This window comes from Vombatus ursinus, unplaced genomic scaffold (assembly GCF_900497805.2).
Source record: "Vombatus ursinus unplaced genomic scaffold, bare-nosed wombat genome assembly UNPS02008961.1, whole genome shotgun sequence".
NCBI lineage: Eukaryota > Metazoa > Chordata > Mammalia > Diprotodontia > Vombatidae > Vombatus > Vombatus ursinus.
This window is the reverse complement of record NW_020948739.1, coordinates 5,033,966-5,055,551: the sequence shown is the minus strand read 5'-3', so window position 1 is coordinate 5,055,551 and position 21,586 is coordinate 5,033,966. Positions and strand designations below refer to the sequence as shown.

Here is a 21,586-nt window from a genome sequence, read left to right as displayed (position 1 = left end):
AGTAAAATATGGTAACTAGAAGGTAGATAAATGGTTTTATTTAAAAGCATAACTTAAAAAAAGAAAGTGAGGAGTGAACTTTGTATTCCATTCTATCTTAATTAGATTCAGAATGACACTTTCTATCAGTTATTTGCATTGAACCCATTACAACCTCCCCTATGGCTCAGTAAGTGCTTTTATTCTTTTACTAATATTTGTTTAATTAAGTTAATTAATTACAGCTTAACTAAAATATCTTTAAAAGACCTCACACAGTTTTCAAAGTGTAGTTTGAAATCTAACCCTCCCACCCTTTTCTTTAAACTGGCATTGAGGATGAAGTCAATAAATTGTCAATTAATTACATACTTGCTTTGAAGGTTCTTCAGTAATTTATTATCATCCCACTTCATAAATTTCTTAGTAAAACTTCTGAGCTTTCTACTACAGTACTTCTTCCATGGGAAAATTTGGCTTAAGTGTGCTCTGCTGCCAATAAACCAATAAGGCTAACTGACTGATAATCCTCCCACACTATACCGTGTAGGCATGTGCACTCAACCAGTGAAAGTTTAATTTGTTCCGCTAATGGCACAGAAAACTACTTCAACATATTCACTATATAAATCTGAACTTAAGTCTTCTGCTTTTAGTTACACCCTTGTTGGACTAGGATATTCATAGGGAATGAAAATATAGCATGATGACCATAACTAGAACACTGTTCAAAGAAACAAAAAGCTAAATTCATTGCTTTCCACAGGCAGACCTCCTTACTTGGCATACAAGCTATCCTTCCATCACTTTAGGAAATATGCCCTTAAATTAAATGGCAACATACTATAATCCCCCTGGGGTCAGCCTTCCTGAGCTAGATATTTCCTGGTCTCTTACCTACTTGGACAAAGATTCCCAACGTTTCGCCCTAACATCTCTTCATGAATCAACCCTTCTAATCTTTTTCTGAGTTCATATCACAAAACAACTGACATGACATTTACAAAATGGGGGTGGGGAAAAGCAATCAGAGAGGGGGAAAGGGGTGAGCAGAAAGAGGGCAACAAGGAGGGACGGAAGGGAGGAGGGAGAGAAGGGGAGAGACAGAGAGAGACAGAGAGAAAGAGAGAGAGAGAAAATCCAAGAGGCTGGGCCCTTAATAAGAAAGGAGATAGGTAGTATGTTCAATTGCTGGACAACTGTAATTCTTAGAAAACTGTTCTTTATAGTAGGACAGAATGGTCATAAGAGAGAAGATAGTATCATAAAGAGAGAGGCAGAAAAGCCCTTCAAGATCATCTAGTCAAACACTTCATTCTATATATGAGAAAACTGAGGGCCTAAGATAGTAAGGGACTTATACAAGGTCATATAGACCGTGTCAGAGTCAGGAGTGGAATTCAGGCTCACTAATTCCACATCTAGCACTCCTTCAGCCGTACCATGAAGGTATCTGCAATTCAACACCATAAACATTTATTTAGCTCTTCATATGTGCACAGACCATCCCAATCCCCAATAAACTGCAATGACAACTTATTCCTACTAAAATCAAGTATAAAATCCTCTGTTTGGCTTTTAAAGGACTTTCACAATCTGGCACCTTCTTAACCTTTCCAGTCTTCTTACCCTATGCTTCCATCCACAAACTCTAAGATATAATAACTGATCTATCTGCTATTCCTCTCACTCAATATTCCATTTCTTGAGTTCATGTCTTTTCACTAGCTGTCCCCTATCCCTGAAATGGTCTCCCTCCCAGTCTCCAATTCCTGGCTGCCTTCAAAACCCAGCTCAAATCTTAACTTCTTCAAAAGACCTTTCCAACCCCCTCCACCCCACTGTTAGTACCTTTGCTCTGAGATACTTTACACTTACACTGGACACACCTTATACATAGTTGTTTGCATGTTGCTTTCCTCATTAGAGTGTGAACTCTGTGAAAGCAAGGACTGTGTTGGCCTTTCTTTGTATCTCCAGTGATTTACAGGGGTGGGGAACCTGCAGCCTCAAGGCCACATGTGGTCCTCTAGGTCCACAAGTGCTGCCCTTTGATGGTATCCAAACATTGCAGAACAAATCCTCTTAATGAAAGAATTTGTTTTGTAAAACTTGGACGCAATCAAAAGGCTGCCCCAGGACCTAGAAGGCCACAGGTTCCCCTATCCCAGATTAGCATATTTCACCACCACTATCCCCAAAGATGGTAATCGCTTAAATTCATCTATCTGTTATACTTTTGTCTTTGCATACCCAGTGCCAGGCACAATGCCTGGAATATAGTATGCACTTAATGCTGGATGACTGATTGTAAAGGAAATTTGATAGGAATAAATAAAAAGTCAGGTGCCTAAATTAAAAAAAAAAAATAACCAAACAAGTACAGGCTTTGGGAGGCTCTGGCTCCCACATTCAGTTCAAAGGAGAAAGACTTGAAAGTTTTCATTGACTACAAGTTCAATATGAGTCAATAGTGTCTTATGAATCTGTATTTACTGTCCAAAATATGGGAAACAATATACTCTCTGCACTCAGATGATATCTATAAGTGTACAGTCATGGAAACTAGACTTTAAGATGAATACTTAAAAAGTGAGAAGCAGGGTAGATATATCAGATAGAAATCTGGTCTTGGAGTCAAAAAAACCTCTTGAAGTAATGAAACAATGAAGGCATCACTGAAGAAATTTCTTCAAGATATACTGGAAGAGGGATAGATTTGGCGAAAAGATAGTAAGTTCTGTTTTTAACACATAGAGATTCAGATACATATGAGACATGCAGGTAGAGATGTATACTAGGCAGGTGGAAATAGAGAATTTTACTTCAGAAAAGAGAAGGAATAGACCTAGAGATTTGGGAAGAGAGAAACAAACTTCAAAGGATAGACATACCATAAAACTTACGGTCTTTATTGTTTCCTCTCTCCTTATTACTAAAAAGGAATGAGCCCTACATTTGTATATAACTTGACAAATTTCTTTTGTTACTTCGCAGTCACAGCTCGTAAAATTTCCTTTCATTGTTGTTGATTTATAATATGTGCAAATAGTTCTCCCTTACCAGAATTTACTTTTGGGGATAAGGTAGAGAGTAATGAAATTCATGGTGGAAAGTAGGCTTCTAATCAAATCCCTTTTTAATGAAGAAGAAATAAGGGAAGAAGGGAAAAGAGGGAAGAGATTCTTCCCCAACAGGGCAGATCTGAACTTTCAGATGAAGAAGTATTACACAAAAGCCTTAAAAAAATACAAAATGGAATAAAATAATTGCTGTTATATTTTTTCTTCCCTCGCTTTCGTAAACAAAATTGTAGAAAAAGCTGTCTACTCTTATTACCTCCACTTTTTCACATTCCATTCTTTATAATTCTTTGCAATCTTGCTTTTGTCCATCCTATTTAACAACAATAACAAAACTGTTACCAGTGACTTCTTTACTACAAAATATAATGGTATCAAACTTCTTGACCACGGCACAATGCCTGGTACATAGATAGTATTTAATAAATTACCTGTTTCCTGAACTTGACCTTTGGACATCTTTTGACAATGTCGACAATTCATTTATTCATTCATTCTGGAGGCTCCTCCTTGGGATTTCATGACACTGATCTACCTTAAGTATATTTCTACTTACTTATCCAAATCTGCTCAGGCTTCTTTGCAAGTTCATCATTCATGTTCTATGCCTTACGCATGGATTATCTTGAGACTCTATCCTAGGCTCTCCTCTCTCTATACTTTCTTACTTTTCTTATCATCATGAGATGACTCCAAAATATACCTTTAAGACCTCATTTCTCTCCAGAGCTTCAGTCCCACATCTTTTATTCAATATCTTCACCTGGATGTCCCATAGGCATCTCAAATATGTCTAAAACAGAGCTCATTATTTCCCCCCCTCCAAATCCAGCCCACTTCCTAACTTCCGATATTCTATAAAATACATTATCATACTTCAAAACACCTAGATCCACAAACCAGGTGACATCTTCTACTTTCTACTCTCGCTTGTTCCCTATAACCAATCTGTTGACAAGTTTTGTACATTCATTATGTTTACTGTATGAGTGTATATACAAATATATAAAATATGTATATGTATTGAATGTAATGATATACCTACATATATATGTGGGGGGGTATATAATATGGATATATGTCTCTACATATAGTCTATAATGTAATTATCTACATGTAATATTATATAATGTATTATATATTGTGGGGCAGCTAGGTGGCACAGTGGATAGGATGCTGGGTCTGAGGTCAGAGAGACTCATCTTCCTGAGTTCAAATCTGGCCTCCAACACTTACTAGCTGTGTGACCCTGGGCAAGACACTTAACCCTATTTACCTCAGTTTCCTTATTTTTAAAATGAACTAGAGAAGGAAATAGCAAACCACTCCAGTATCACTGCCAAGGAAACTCCAAAATAGGTTCACAGAGAGTTGGACATGACTAAAATGACTGAACAACAACAAATGGAAAAAATTATACAGAAAAAAATAAACTAGCAAGCAAACAAATAATTAAAATATACATATTGAGAATTATGTAAAACTAATACACCGTAACGTAAATTCCTATTTTATCTATTATATACTACGCATAACATTTCTTTTACAGAAGAAATTATATAATTTACAAGATCACTTTATAGATTAGAATTAATCCACTAAAACCTCCTAGGAAAAAAGTCCCAACTGTCAATAATCAATTTATTTTTTTTACTATTATATCAGACATTTATGGTAACAATGTACCTGCCAAAAAGCATTAAATTATAATGTATAAAATATAACATGGAAAACAGAGACAGGTCAGTGTCCTCTCAGAAGGTGATAGTTTTTAAATGACAATTTATATCTACAGGTTTAAATATTTAAATAAGGTCTAAACACAGAAAAATTGAAATAACATAATTGTCCAAGGTAGTTAATAGGCATGTAACTAATGTTCTTGGACAAAAACACAGAACAATGTAAATATTATTTATAAATAACATTGTCAAATATTATTTATATTGAATAAGCTTTCCTTGTGAGCCTGGGAATTCAATGAAGCAACTTCTCAAAGTATTTTTCAGTTCAAACAGAAAATTGATTCATTCAATTACTTGATTAACATAGTTATGAATGTGATCTCAGGAATCAATGATCCTGGCCAGTATGTGTCATCAAAAAAACAAACAAACAAACAAACAAAAAAAACAGGTTTAAATATCATGGAGAAAACATCACTAAGGTCCTTACAGTTGTTGTCAAACTCAAAAAGAAATAGATACCGACATGCAGCATAATGACTTAGAAAACCACAAACTGACATTATTTGTGTTGTACTTTTTTTTTTTTTAAAAGACATTTCCCAATTACACTTTAATCTGGTTCTGCCACACTCAGGAATTCTGTGGGTGAATGTGTTGCTGGCTATGAACTGGACACTGCCTTATAGCAACTCACAAAAAATAGCCACTAAAATTGAAGCAGAAGCCAAAACAAAAGTTTTTTAAAACTCCATATAAACAAAAATTATTTTTAACATAAAGGGATTAAAAGAACACAAGAACAAAATTAAGATTGCCATCATAATTCAGGTTAGTGTACAAAGCACACCCTAGAGATTTCTCTCTTTTTTTCTGAAAAACCTAACTTACAGAAACAAATTATAAAAATCACAGTATATAGGAATTGAAAGGGACCTCAGGTGTCATCCAGTTCAACCAAGAGTCAACCAATTTCCCATCGTAACAAGGCAAGCAAGTATTATTCAGCCTCTGTCTGAAGACCTCCAAGGGAGAAAGAGAACCCATCATTTTCAAGGCAAGTCATTCCACTTTTTAAAAGCTCTAATTGTTAGGAAGTTCTTCATGCCTCTTTGCAACATCCACCCATTTCATTTTGGGAAACTAACTAAATAAACTTAAGCCCTCTTTCAAGATAGTCCTTCAAACACTTGAATACTTGAATCTTCTCTTCTCCAGGACAAACATGCCCAGTTTCTTTCAACTAATCCTCAACTGTCCTGAACTTAAGACTCTTTCATCATCCTGACTACCCTCCTCTGGACACTCTTCAGTACATCCATGTCCTTCTTAAACAGTAATACTCCAAATTTAATGCAATACTCCAGATAAAATTGGCATTTGATCCCTCCATCCACACTAAGTATTAGCCTATGTCTCTTATTCCCAGCAAAACTCCTCCAAAAGGTAGTCTACAATAAATATGCACCTTTCGTTTTCTCTCCTCTCTCTTCTTAACCCCTTGCATCAGGTTTCCAAACCTGTCATTCCACCAAAACTGCTCTCTCCAAAGTTATTAATGATCTCTTAATTGCCTAATCAAAGGTCTTTTCTCAATCCTCATTCTCCATGAATTTTCTGCAGCCTTTGACAGTCTTGGTCACCCTCTCCTCATTGACACTCTCTTCTCTCTAGGTTTTTGGGACAATGTCATTCTCTTCTAGTGGTTCTCCTATCTATCTGACTGCTACTTTGCTGGATCTTCTTGCAGATTATGACTTCTTACCATAGGTGTCCCTCCGGATTTTGTCCTGGGCCTTCCTCTCTTCTCCCTCTATACTACACTTCACTTGATGATCTCATTAGCTTCTATGGATTAATACTACCTCTATGACTGTGATTTTAAATCTACCAATCCTGCCCCAAACTCTTTAAAGATTTTTAAGAATCTCACATCTCCAACTGTCTTTTAGACATAACAAGTTGGATGTCCAGTAAACATCTTAAACTCAGTATATCTAAAAAAGGAACTCATCTTTACCTTTAAACCTTGCCCTCTACTATTTTCCCCAGTATTGTAGAGGACAACACCATCCTCCCAGTTCCTCAGGCTCACAACCTGTGAGTCATCCTTGACCCTTCACTCTTTCACACCCCATATCCAATCTGTGGTCAAGGCTTGATGACTTTGCTTTTGCAACCATCTCTGGAACACTCCCAGTTCTCTCCTCTGATACTGCCACCACTCTAGTGCAGGCCCACATCACCTCACACTGGTATTATACTGAAGTGTTGTGCTTTTGCCTCCAGGAGCAAAATTAACCACCCTGTTAAGCATTCAAAGACCTTCATAATTTAGCTTCCGTTTGCTTTCTAGTCTTCTTACACCTCGGGGCAGCTAAGTGGTATGGTGGCTTGAGAGCAGGGCCTGGTGGCAAGAAGACTCATCTTCAGGGGCAGCTAGGTGGTGTAGTGTGTAAAGCACTGGCCCTGCAGTCTGGAGGACCTGAGTTCAAATCTAGCCTCAGACATTTACTAACTGTATGACCTTCGGGCAAGTACTTAACCCTAATTGCCTTGTTAAAAAAAAAAAAGAATAATTTTAAACATCAAAATTGGTACATGATTTAGATATAAAGGCTGATACTATAAGTAAACTAGGAGAACAAGGAATAGTTTACTTGTCAGATCTATGGAGATGGGAAGAATTTATGACCAAACAAGAGACAAAGAACATTATGAAATATAAAATGGATAATTTTGATTATATTAAATTGAAAAGTTTTTGCACAAACAAAGCTAATGCAACCAAGATAAGAAAGGAAACAGAAAGCTAGGAAACAATTTTTACAGCCAGTGTCTCTGATAAAGGCCTCATTTCTAAAATATGTAGAGAAATATGAGTCAAATTTATAAGAATACAAGTCATTCCCCAGTTGATAAATATCAAAGGATATGAGCAGGCAGTTTTCAGAGGAAGAAACTAAAGCTATCTATAGTCATATGAAAAAATGCTCTAAATCACTATTGATTAGAGAAATGCAAATCAAAACAACTCTGAGGTACCACATCACACCTATCAGATTGGTCAACATGACAAAACAGGAAAATGATAAATGTAAATGTTGGAGAAGATGTGGGAAAAGTGGAACATTAATACATTTTTGGTAGAGTTGTGAAATGATCCAACCATTCTGGAGAGCAATTTGGAACTATGCCCAAAGGGCTATCAAAATGTGCATACCCTTTGACCCAGCAGTAGCACTTCCAGGGCTGTATCCCAAAGAGATCATACAAATGGGAAAAGGACCTACATATACAAAAATATTTATAGCAGCTCTTTTTGTGATGGCAAAGAACTGGAAATTGAGGGAATTTCCATCAATTAGGGAATGGCTGAATAAGCTGTGGTATATCAATGTAATGGAATACTATTGTGCAATAAGAAATGATGAACAGACTGACTTCAGAAAAACCTGGAAAGACTTGTACAGTCTGATGCTGAATGAAGTGAGCAGAGCCAAGAGAACGATGTACACAATAACAGCCAATTGTGTGGTGACTAATATTGATATAAACTTAACCCTTCCTGGCAATACAAGGATCTAAGACATCTCCAAAAGCCTCATGATGAAAACTGCTATCCACATCCAAAGAAAGAACTATGGAAGTTGAATTGTTATTTTTTTTTCTCTTCTGTTGAGTTTTGTTTCCTCTTTCTGGTGGTTCCTCCTATTGGTTCTAATTTTTACTTACAACATTACTAATGTGAAAATACGTTTAATAGGAATGTATATGTATAACCTATATCAGATTGCGCGCCATCTTGGGGAGGGTGGTGGGGATGAAGGGGGAGAAAAATTTTAAACTCAAAAGCATATGGAAGTGATTGTTGATAAATCAAAATAAATTAATAAAAAATTTAAAAAAAATAAATGTACTGAAGCTTAGCAAAGCTTCCCCTCCCCCCCAAAAAATTCCCCAATGTAGTACACAGACAGAACTAAACACAGTTTTTGCTATGAGATCTGACTGGGGCAAAGTAGAGTGGAACTAGCACCTCCTTTGATTCAGATGGATTTTAAAATTTGAATAAAAATTTCATGATTCCTTATTTAAAAAAAAAAAAAAAAAGAAATGATGAGCAGGCGGACTTCAGAAAAACCTGGAAAGACTTCTATAGACTGATTCAGAGTGAAGAAAGCAGAACCAGGAGAACGTTATGCACAGTAACAGCCGGGTTGTACTATGACTAACTTTGATAGACTCAGCCCTTCTCAGCAATGCAAGGATCTAAGACATCTCCAAAGGTCTCATGATGGAAAAAGCTATCCACATCCAAAGATAGGAAACGATTTTTACAGCCTGTTTCTCTGATTAAGACCTCATTTCTAAAATATGTAGAGAACTGAGTCAAATTTATAAGAATACAAGTCATTCCCCAATTGATAAATGTTCAAAGGATATGAACCGGCAGTTTTCAGAGGAAGAAACTAAAGCTATTTATATTCATAATGAAAAATGCTTTAAATCACTATTGATTAGAGAAATGCAAATCAAAAGAACTCTGAGGTACCACATCACATCTCTCAGATTGGCTAACATGACAATACAGGAAAATGATAAATGTTTGAGAAGATGCAAGAAAACTGGAATACTAATGTACTGCTGGTGGAGCTGTGAAGTGATCTAATCCTTTTGGAGAGCAATTTGGAACTATGCCCAAACAGCTACAAAAATGTGCATACCCTTTGACCCAGCAATACCACTTCTAGATCTGTATCCCAAAGAGATCACAACAATTGGAAAAGGACCCACATGTACAAAAATATTTATAGCAACTCTTTTTGTGGTTGCCAAGAATTGGAAACTGAGGGGATGCCCATCAATTAGGGAAGGGCTGAACAAGTTGTGGCATACGACTGTAATGGAACACTATTGTGCTATAAGAAATGATGAGCAGGGCAGAAGAAAATTTAGAACTCAAAATCTTATGGAAGTAAAAACAAATAAATTAATGATAATAAATAAATTAATTAATTAATAATTTATATTTTATAAATGTCTTGCAGAATTCTCAAAGTTGTAATTTATGCAGTTACCTTTTCACTTTTTTCCCCCCCAATTCAATCAGGGTCTCCTGCCATCTCAAAAAGCCATCCCTTGACCCTTACTCCTTTTACACATTTCAAAATTTACCTTTCTCATTTAGCATTTTCAACTAAACCACTTGCAGACATTTCATTAACTTCTACATAACCTTACTAGTCGGGCTTCTGCATATGTGTGTATATGGATATGTATGTATATATACTTACACACATTTATGTAAGTGAATACACACACATACAGTATATTCATTATTAAACTACCCACAGATTACACATTTAAGCTCGGGTACTACATCCCCCTTCTATAAAATCTCTATGCACAACTAGCCACATGCTAAATTGTTAGCTGATAAAGGTGGTGATGATAATGAATTATAATCTTTAGTAATGACATATTTTCAAAGTTTTAACTATCATTTGTTAACCTACACAAGAGCACTTGAGAGGGAGGCCATCACTGTTGCTTCTACTTAAAAGATTAAGAAGGAATCATGGGAAGATCAAGTGATTTACTAAAGGGAAACTCAAGTAGAACATCCACAATGATGATTAAATTTAAAAGTGCTTGCCTTAGTCATATCTTCAGTCCGAATAGGACATTTCCCCCATGCATGACAAAACTCTCATCCTTGTTATGAGGTTGGATTATATGGATTTTATAGAAAAATCATTGAGAAATCTATTCTGGATAAGACATTTGGAAGAGAGTAAATGGTAAGTAAATGCAAGCAGTGAACTTATCTGCAATGTTTCAAAAAAATAAATTTCAGGGTCTATTTATGAAATAAGACTATAAAAGAAATAGAGAAAACCCCACAAACTCGGCATACATACAAAACAACTCATGTAGGAGGAGCAGAAAGGTAGAATGAGGCCCTTAAAGCAAAGAGGCACGTTTTATATTTACTTATTTAATAACAATATATTAATCTCCAGATGCAGAATGTTTAATATTTAGGATTCTCTATTTTATTTCCAAAGGTACAGTTTTTCAAACTATACACTCTAAAGGATGTTTGACAGACTTAAGCAAGGTATACTTTTAAAAAGCAACTTAACTTTTTATTTTATACATTTTGAAATAAAATTTAAAAGTAGTCTTTGAAGCTAAAAATTTTGAGGTTTAAGAAGTTAGGCAATAATCATTAAGGTAATGGTTGAGTAATTAAATTGATCACATCTCCCTGAAGACCAAAAACCTAGTAGCTGACAACATTGTTCAACATTTTCCAGCTGCTTTACAGTAAAGCCTTTAGACATTTGGATGCATGTATGCATCTTATTTTCCCAGGATTTCAAAGTCCACATGCAGGCTGCTGTTCAGCTATTATAAATGAGTAATTCAAGTAGGGCATGACTGCTTCTTGTATTAACCTGATAAAGATGTTTCACTCCATATGCATCAACAGTTGTGTTTAGTCATCCCTTTCACAGGCTGAGTGAAGCTTACTTTTGTCATGCTTTGTTAACAATTAATCAAATTTTTTTTAAAAGCATTATTAACTTTGGTACTTATTTTTTCTAAGGATAAAAATAAAATTATGATTAATAATTAACTACAAACAGATGAATTAAATATATTTTAATAACTCAAATATTAATTCATGTTAAAATTAGTACTGAAGACTGAAAGTAATATCTTTCATATTCTATAATTATTTCACCCACTGAAAATATTTTGTAATGAATTTCCACATTTTAAAATTAAGATGTTTTTCTTAATGATGAATAAATGTTACGATAACATGTAATTTCTGGGACAGATGTTTCCTCCAGAAGCCTGGTCACACTTTAGGTGAATTTCTGGCTTCTCTGACTCACTGTCCTTATCCATATTAGCTTCAAACTTCCTACATGACCCTACCCCACATATTGTTACCAACTTCCCTTTTAAACATCCACCTTATGAGGCTTAAAGCATGAACATGTCAATTTAAAGAACAACAGATTCTGTAAGTAGAATAAAAGCTCTTCAGAGCAGGGATGGATTTTATTTTTGTCTTTATTTCTCTAGCAACTAGAGAGGCAACATGGTGTAGCAGATGCTCAATGCCTAGAAAACTTACGTTCAAATTCTGCTCCTGTGACCCTAAGCAACTCACCAAACCTGTGTTCTACACAATGAGAGAAGACTATAAACTGCAGGAAAAGTGCTTGGTAGAGGAATTGGTAGAAGGAATACTCAGTAAGAATTTTAAAATATCTGCTAAGTATTCTAATTTCCAGAAGGTAAGAAAGAGAATAGAAAGAAGATAAGGCTTAAATCCATTCATAAATTCAATAAGTATTTCTTTAAAAATTATTTTTAAAAGTACCTTTTTATTGTTAGCTTTTGTTTTTACATCACCTCCATTTCCCACTGTAGTCCTTAGTCCACTCTTGTCTAGAGATCCAATCCTCAAAATAAAAAGATTTTTAAAACAGTAACAAAGAGAAGTTTTACAAAATTAACTAACATTTTTTAAAATCTACTACAATATGCAATATTCCTACTTTCTCAAAGAAGTAGGGGACAGTGTCTTCTGCATTTATTTTAGGGGATCAAGTTTGCTCATTACAAATATAAAGCATTCAGTTTTGATTTCTACAAGCACTTCTGGAGCACCCAGTATGTCAGGAGTAATATTTAAGAATATAAGACATAGGTTTCTTCTTTGCCTTTATTACATTCTACCTGGTATTATAATTACTTGTATACAAATTATGTTGCCCCATAGGATTGGAAGCATCTTGAGGACAAGGACTGTCATTTATCTTCTTTGTACTTCCAATACCTAGCACAGGGGTGGGGAACCTATGGCCTCGAGGCCACATGTGGCCCTCTAGGCCCTCAAGTGTGGCCCCCCTTTGACTGAATCCAAACTTCACAGAACAAATGCCCTTAATAAAAGAATTTGTTTTGTAAAACTTAGACTCAGTTAAAAGGCTGCACCCAAGGACTAAGAAGGCCACATGTGGCCTGGAAGCTGCAGGTTCCCCACTCCTGGCCTAGCACAACGCCATGAACACAGTATATACTTTTTAAAAGCTTACAGAATTGAATAAAAGTTTGATTCCACCTTTGCCCTCTAGAAGCTTACACTCTGAACTAGGAAGAGAGTGAAAGGAAAAGAAAAGAATGAAGGAGCATGAGAGGGAAGGAAAGAAGGAAAGAAGGAAGGAAGGAAATCATTTATTAGTGCTTATCATGTGCCAGGCGTTATATAAATACAAAATTTTTAAATTATAAATTATAATACAAGAAAGCAAACTAAAGCCACTAAAGTGGCAAAAAGAGTAATTACTTGCAATAAGGAAGAAAAAACCCACTAATGACTATTGTTACTTATTAGTGGTTTTTGTAAATAATAATAGGTTGCAATTATATAGATAGCTTTGAGTTTTTCAAAACATTCTACAAGTATTATTTCGCTTGAATCATACAACAATCCTGTGAGATAGACACTATTATTACCTTATTTTTATCCTTATTTTATCATTATTTTACATATGAACTGATGCTGAGAAAGGTTAAATGACTTGCCCCCTGTCATCCAACTGTTGCTGTTTGTCCTTCATGCTCAAGAGAACCAAAATAACATCACTATGTTGGGGTCAAGGTACAGTGTGTCAGACCATGGATGATTTACATCAACACAAGCTGAGAAGATTCTATCACAGGTTGGGCAGAAATATGAACATCTGAAATGGAGACATCTCTAAATCTGCATATCTCACGATTCTTTTGAGGTACTGCAATTTTGCTTTGCTCACAGAGAACAGCGAGTGCCTTCTCTGATTTGGGCACACCATTCTGGACAATCCCCTGCCAGTGTCTCCCACATCTCACAACTGATTCCAAAGTTCTTCAGGGAGACCCTGAGAGTGTCCTTGTATCTCTTCATCTGACCTCCATGTGATGACCTGCCTTGTGTGAGTTCTCTGTAAAATAGTCTTCTAGGCAAATTTATATCTGGTGTTCCAACAACGTGGCCAGCCCATCAGGGTTGTGCTGTCTGCAGTAGAGTTTGATTGCCTGGCAATTCAGATAGAGAAAGAACCTCAGTGTCTGGTACCATACCTTACAGGCGATCTTCAGAATCTTCCTAAGACAATTCAGATGAAAGTGATTCAGCTTCCTGGCATGGTGCAGGTTAGACAATTCAGGTTTCACAGGCATACAACAATGAGGTCAGCACAATGACTCTGTAGACCTCCAATCTGGTAGTCCATCTCATAACTCCCACACTTCCCTCTGAGCCTTCCAAACACTGAGCTAGCTCTGGCAATGCATGTGTCAACATCATCATCTATGTGTACATCCCTGAAAGTATACTTCCAAGGTAAGTGAATTTATTCACAGCATTCAAAATTTCTCCATTTGCTGTAACCACATATGGATGAGGCAGGATCTGAACTCAGATCCAGCACTCTAATCACCAGGCCAGCTAGCTGCCTAAGATTTAGTGGTCTAAGAAGTTGGTATAGATCTTCAAATTGAGGATTCTGTATATATAATGTTCTTTACTACCCCTTCCCAGAATGGAAAAATCAATAATTGACTAATATATATTTTTATTCCAGTCTACAATCAAAATATATCAGCTCTTTCATCGTTGTTTTTGTTGTTGTTTAGTCATTCAGTCTTGTCATACTCTGTAACCCCATGGACCAAATGTTCATGGGGCTTTCTTGGCAAAGATACTGAAGTAGTTTGTCATTTCCTTCTCTAGTTTTAGGCAGGGATTAAGTGACTTGTCTAGGGTCACATAGCTAATGTCTGAGGTCACATTTGAACTCTGATCTTTCTAGCTCCAGAGTCACTGTTCTGTAAACTGTGCCACCCAGTTGCTCCATCAGCACTTTTACTAGTAGATTATTTTTTTAGTATGATATGATTTTTATTACAATACCAAAAGAAAGAAAAGAATATTCTCTTTTTCCACAATGTTAAGAAAATCCATCAAAGTTACTCAAATGTTGGGCCAATGTAATAAGAAGGGTCTGGTGTTTCCTCCTGGATTCTAGGGCATCTTCAACATTCTGGTTATTACTGTTATCCAAAGATTAATATGTTCTCATCCAAGACATCAAAATAAAAAGTTCTCCATTTGTCACCAGCAGAAACTTAATTTCTCAGTGTTCATGTGCAAAATTCCAATGTTCCACAAAGACTAATTGGATTTATTGGTTGAATCATACAACTATCATTATGATGTTTTAAAAAAGGCTCTCTTCAGCTCAGATGCTTAAAATCTAGCTCCTGCTTAAAATCTGGCCTGACTATATTAGCGACACAAATGCTTAGATTCCTTAAGAGTCTGGTCAGATATTCCAATAAACCTTGTATCTGGCTGAAAGAAGGTTTGGGTCAAATTATTTCTGGCAAGACTCGTGTATTGTGATTTTGGGGTCCCAGCACCCCTAACCCCTAAACCTCAACATGTGGTGGCCCATATGGGGAAAACTGCTTAACCCCACGTTCTTCTCCAGCCAAGACTGGAAGCATGGGCTCCACTGGTAATTACAGACACTAGCCATCCTACAGACATCCACTACTTAAGAAAGGGTAGTTGGTTGTATTTTTCCCTTTCCAATTTCTTTCACTGGTGGATAGCACTGTGGTTAACTTAAGCAACAACTTTATACACATCCTCAGGGACTATGTGCCGCCCAAACTTCAGTTATAGGATTTAATACCAAATTAGTTCATTGCCACAGATATCCATCCTCCTTGACAGCCTCCTTCTTTCAAACTCCTCTCTTGCCCTCAGGAAAATCCCTAACCCTCTCTCTGACTGAAAGCAAAAAATAAAATAAAATAAAATGGACCATATTATGACAAATAAGAAGAATACTGCTAGTGATATATTTGTATCAAAGAAAAGGAAAGTATAAATTTTGAATGAATTAGACTTAAAGAAACAACTTCAAAAGCCTAATAAAACTCTTAGTTCTCTTCATACTCTCCACAGAAGCCTCTAACTGCTTTCTCAATACTAATCCAACAGCATCCAAGAATCCAAAATTCCTATTCAATTTTATTCTTCTATTTACTAGTATTACAACAAAAGTTATTTTATATTTTTCCTTGCAAATTTATAGTATTTTAACTATACTGTGAGTTAGATTTCTGTAGACTGGTTGAAGAATCTAACCACTATTTAAAACTGGTTCTATGGAAAACAACTGAGGAACAAACAACCAATTTACAAATTATCTTCTGCAACTATTTGTAAGTTAGAGAATGCCGGTTTTCTAACATCCCAGAGAGCTGAATACTAACAGCAGAGAACTTTAACTACACTCTCCAAAGAACATTTGAATTAAAGTTGTTTAAAACAAAAGGGGGAGAAGGAATTTAATCAAAGGTTTCAAGTAGAAATCCTCACTGGAAATAAAACTGTTTAGAGAAGAATGCAAATTATCCTGTTTTTAAAACCCTCTGGTATGCTATCCAGATGCACACTAAGATCCCAGATCATCTTTTAGAAAGGCCTTGTAGACTCCCTGGCTTCAGAAGCCACATGTGTACTCCCAGTTTCAATTTGGTTCGCATGGTCAAGGCCATGTCAGAAATAGCACAATAACAATTCTTACTTTTTAAGCAAAATAATAACTTCATATAGCCTCTCTGAAAACAACTTTGAAAAGATAGATTTAACAATATATTTAATAAATTATGTGAGTATAGACCCTTTCAGGACTCTAGGCAGATTATCACAATTATTTCAGATTGGATATTTTAAAACTGATTAAATCTACTTAGAATATAGATGAGGCAGGATATCTGGAACATTTTTCAAAAAGATTCAATAAGATTTGACAAGAAAAGAAACTTGAACACATTAATTAGTAAAATAACAGAAACGAGAGAGTATGTTTGGGGGAGAGGGGAGAACTCATCAAGTTACTAAGTCTCAGCTTTTTATTTATGTAGCAAAACAAAGGAAATTTAAACTGGAAGATTACACACATTGGCAAGGCACAAGGCTGACCAATCCTGGAGAAAACAAAGGCTGGTGTGATCTAGAAAGTCAAATTAAAGTGAAGGGCTGAAGCAATTCTATTATGCATTATTTTAGTCCAGAAACAGTGAAGCCAAAACTCTGTATTGACCATTTAAGGACACTGCTACCGCAAGTGTGCCCTCTGCTGGTGACAGTATTTCCCTTTTCCCACTGGTCTGCACTTTGGCATCTGGACTTCCTAAAAAGATAGGTCACCTTCATGCCAGCTAAGGTAGCAACCTTTTCAGAAAATCTTAACAAAAACTATTAATGGTAAAGTTGACTTCAGAATCAGCTTCTTATAGTGGCAAAAGCAAGTAAGTAGAAATCAGGATTCCCATTAACTACTTGGGGTTTTATTTGTGACTAGACAAAGCACAACTTTTTTTCTGACTATGTTTCCTCAAACATACAAATGAAAGGGTTTAACTCTATGATTTCTAACATACCATCTAGCTGTACAGTTTTATGCCTGATTCTGAGGCTCAAAGTCTTTAGAAGATCCTAAAGACAGTCAACAATTCAACAGTTAGCGGCAGACAATAAAGACAAGGCACAACAGAGGAAACACATGTTCAAACATAAAGAGCTTAAGGAATGGCAGGAAGGGATGACTGACTGTAGAAAGGACAGGGAAGACTTGGGTGGACTTAAAAGCTGGTGTTCAGTTGTTTAGGGACGAGACCTATGATTAATGGTAGAGGAAGTTCCTCTACCAAGGTAGATCAGTGTCCATTCCACAACATAGTCTTAAATAGTTGCTTGAGGCACTGAGGGTTAAGTGACTTGCCTCATTGCACAGTCAGTATGTGTCAGGGGTCAAACCACCTGAATCCAGATATGTATGACTCCTAGGAAGGTTCCCCATCCCCTATGCCACAGTACCCCTCCTAAAAGCTGAGAAATGTAACAAAATTAGAAAAGTAATTTTTTTTTCAATATTTAAATCTGGCAAATTAAACTATTGTATCAGCTCAGATTCACTCTAATTGTGGGAACTTGGCTTTTAGTGAAAGTACCTACTAAACAAATCAGTTTTTACCTAGAAAATTCCTTCAACTTTTGCTCCTTCACTTAAAATCTTCTAGTATGTTTTAATAGATTCAATTAGAGATTAAAAAGTTATCGAATGGCCTCCTTCAAACTGGACAATATGATGCCAGTAGATAGAGTTAGAGAAGAGAGGGAAATGGAGAGGGCTAATTAAGATTAGACTGAAAGCAAAGCCGGTCCCCTATAAATTCAAACTGCTTTTAATACTTCAGCACTCTACCCAAAAATCTCTCTCTCTTAGACCAGGTCAAAATCACAGCTACATAGACTGAAAACCTGGAAACTATTATAACACTATGATAATCTGGCCTCACAAACAACTCATAAGGAGGTTGGGAATAATAGCAAAAATAACTCACTTGGAGACATTTAAATTGTCCCAAAATGTAAAAGAAATTGAGATCATAATGATAAAATTGCCCTTAAATGTAATTACCTACTTGAAGAAGTTAGAAAATCTTTCCTATGCCTTGTTTTGTTGTGTGTGTGTTTTTTTGTTTTGTTTTGTTTTTGTTTGTTTGGGTTTTTTGGGGGGGGGGGGAGATTCTTGTTTTGTTTCAGAATCTCAAAGGTGCCTTTTATTGTACTATATTACTGAATCCTTAGAAACAGCTTCAAGAACCTGGACACTGTGCTGTGCACAAGGGCCCTACCCTACAAGCCATAAAACCAAGTCATGTCAGTTAAAAGGTTTGGGACTCTGCTTTTAGTTCACTGCCAAAGCTCTTCAGGTCTGGGACGCTTTCCAGAGAGACAATGAAGTCACTTCCTCTTGCCTGCCTAGTCCTGATTCTTAGTTCCTTCCTTTGCTACTTACTAGAGAAGGATTAACCTTTAAAAGGTAAGCTTGACCCTGGAGCTGTAGCCCAGCATATACCCCTATGTTCATAGCTGCCCACCCACAGTGTTTCCCATGTTGTGCACCAGATTACAGTACTGCTAGAAAGTCAGCTGAAAGGCTCAGTAAACACCCCAAAAGATATGTAGGCAGAAGGGTCTATTCAAACAAGTAATTAACTTAATGGAAGTTCTACACCAAGATAACAGTAAATAGAGATCTAGTTAAAGAAGTAAGGGAGTTTGAAAAACATGGAATGGAACTATGGGAGCTAAGCTAGATGATCAGAAAATGGAGATCATTTCCTGTTCAGACAAAGAAATTAAGCTGGTCCACCAGTCATGTTTAGCTGTGAAATACTAGCACATATTAACTACAAATATAAATGACAATAGGAAGATGGACAGGATGTTAATAATAATCGTCTATTCTTAAAGTGATGACGGTGAAGATGATGATGATGATGATGATGATGATGATGATGATGATGTAGTGCTTCAAGGTTTGCAAAGCACTTTACAAGTATCCTCACAACAACCCTGGGTTGTTAGTAGCTATATTGTTATCCTCATTTTACAAATGAGAAATTAAAGCAGGCTAAATGACTTGACCAGGTCACACAGATAGTACATATCTAAGTCTGGATTTGAACTCAGATCTTCCTGACTCTAGGCCCAATACTCTAGGCCCAATACTCTAGCCACTGCTCCACTTTGCTGCCTCTACACGGAAATTTTTTTAAAATCATATATATACTTATTATTAATATTCTTTTTTTAAAAAATGCTGAGTTTCAAATTCTCTCCCTCTCTCCCATCTCTCCCCTACCCACTGAGAAGGCAGGTAATATAACAATTGTACATTTAACATGGAAACTCAAAATTATATTCCTTTAAAAATGTGTAGTTTTAATCATTATATTTCAAATTTGCAATAAAATAAACATTTTGGGATACCAAAAGTTATTTTATACTAGCAAAATTTTGCTCTATCAAATATTCAAAACAAATGTTATTAGCTGTTAATATGAAGTTTCTATTGGTAATACTGTTAGAGGAGACTATTTGTTAGGAGGTTTTCTTTTTTTTAAAAAAAGATATTCTATGGATTATAATGAGACTGAGGTTTTTTCAAGGCACTATTTAAATTAACAAAAATATAGTATAGGCAGGTTTCTTCTTGTTTACAGGTCAAATGGTCCTATTACACCATATAACATTTAAGATCCATTTTAACTTTCAACAGTAATAGATTCTTTAAAATCTTGACTTTTCTATACAAGGAAGAATTTTAAAAATATAAACATATTCAAGAAAGTAAACAGTTTAAAGATAATATCTTTAAAAAGTTAAAATAAAAGGAATTCTAACAATGGCCCATTTTCAAAAAGAAATAAAGTACTTAAAGAATTCAAAGAGATTCAAATAAATATAAAAGTAATTTTGATTTTATTTCAAATGTTCTTTAGAGAAAGTGGTAAAATATATAAAAAGGTTCTATAAATAATTTTTAAAGCATTTATAGAATATGGAAAAATAAGTTTTTGATACTCTTTGTAACCTAGAAATATTTTGTTCTATTATACAAAAAATGTATCTGCATTCTATTCACAAAAAAAATGCAATCTGAAAATATTTTAGATTTGTTTCTATTTACTCAGTGAATTTTCTGTATTTCTTTGTGCATTTACTTTGTATTTATTATTTCTCTAAGAGACAAAGAAATAAAGTAGATTTTAAAAGTAATTAGTAGGCTAACAACATTCTCTGCTCAAATGTAGTTTTCAAAAGACTGTGTCCTGGCAACTATCATAATCCTTTTGAAATTGTTCATATTAAGATTAAAGATCACTTTGTTCCTATATTCCCACAACTAGTTGGTATGGTAAAGAGATCAGTACCCAACTTTTATACGTAACATCTTTAACATTTGCTCTCCTTTCTGTGCATGTGATTAAATGTAACATTTTGAAATCCCAAAGTTCTGAGAAAAACATAAATTCTTGTCTCACAGCTGCTGTTTGACTTTGGAAACACATGCATTTTCTTTTCAAGCATCTACCATCAAAACTCCCAACGGACTTGCACTGGAGAACACCTGCATCTCTTCATTTAGTTCCAATAACAGAGCCTAAACTCCCAAATTACAAAAATAGACGCTCTGTTCAGCTGTAGTTACATTTTGCCCCTAATTCCCGTGAACAAAAATGCTAGGAGCATGAAATCATTCAGGCAAGCTCTGTCATCGGAAGGATAAGATTTTTTGCACCAGAAGCCCAGTGGGAACATGATAGAAAACTGGCAACAATTACAGATAAAGTACATAGTGAAGTCCTCAGGGAGGAGAGAGGAAATGTAATAAGATAGATGGGTATAATTTTTACACATTTATGCCCAAGCCACAAATGTGAATTGTCTTTAATTGCTACAATATATAAGCATTCTTACTCATATATCCTGTCCAAAATACTAAAAACATACTTCAAGGCAATTCACTTAATTCTCCATTGAGAAGCCAATTTCTTCAGAATATAAAGGACATTCCAAATAAATTAAAATGTAGAACATAAAATTCTGTTTCCACCTTTAAACTACTTTAATATTTCATTATAATCCAAACAATAAAAGCAAAGCAGAGAAATAAATGTTATCAAAGGGGGAAAAATTCCCAAGAATGGTTTTTAATTTTAGAAGACTGAAATTTGTAAACTTAGACTTTTTTTTTATCAACAGCACTTAACAAAATTACCTTTATTTGATGATGAAGATTTCATGCCACTGTTAGGCTCATAATGCATGGACTTGAAATTTTATGGGGGTGTGTGTGTGTGTGTGTGTGTGTGTGTGTGTGTGTGTGTGTGTGTGTGTGT

The 21,586-nt window shown here is 35.5% G+C and overlaps 1 protein-coding gene across 5 annotated transcripts in view; it reads right to left on the bottom strand.

Annotated features, from left to right (window-relative positions):
• The window catches only part of VPS13B (vacuolar protein sorting 13 homolog B), a 1,004,773-nt gene that overhangs the window by 689,308 nt on the left and 293,879 nt on the right, over positions 1–21,586 (bottom strand). Inside the window, exon 20 of one of the 5 annotated variants that reach the window (XM_027849976.1) lies at positions 13,389–13,852. The exons of the other annotated variants lie outside the window; for them this stretch is intronic. Coding sequence (XP_027705777.1) covers positions 13,818–13,852 — 35 coding nt within the window. The 3' untranslated portion in view covers positions 13,389–13,817. Of the gene's footprint in view, positions 1–13,388; positions 13,853–21,586 lie in introns of those variants that run through there. 5 annotated transcript variants of the gene reach the window in all.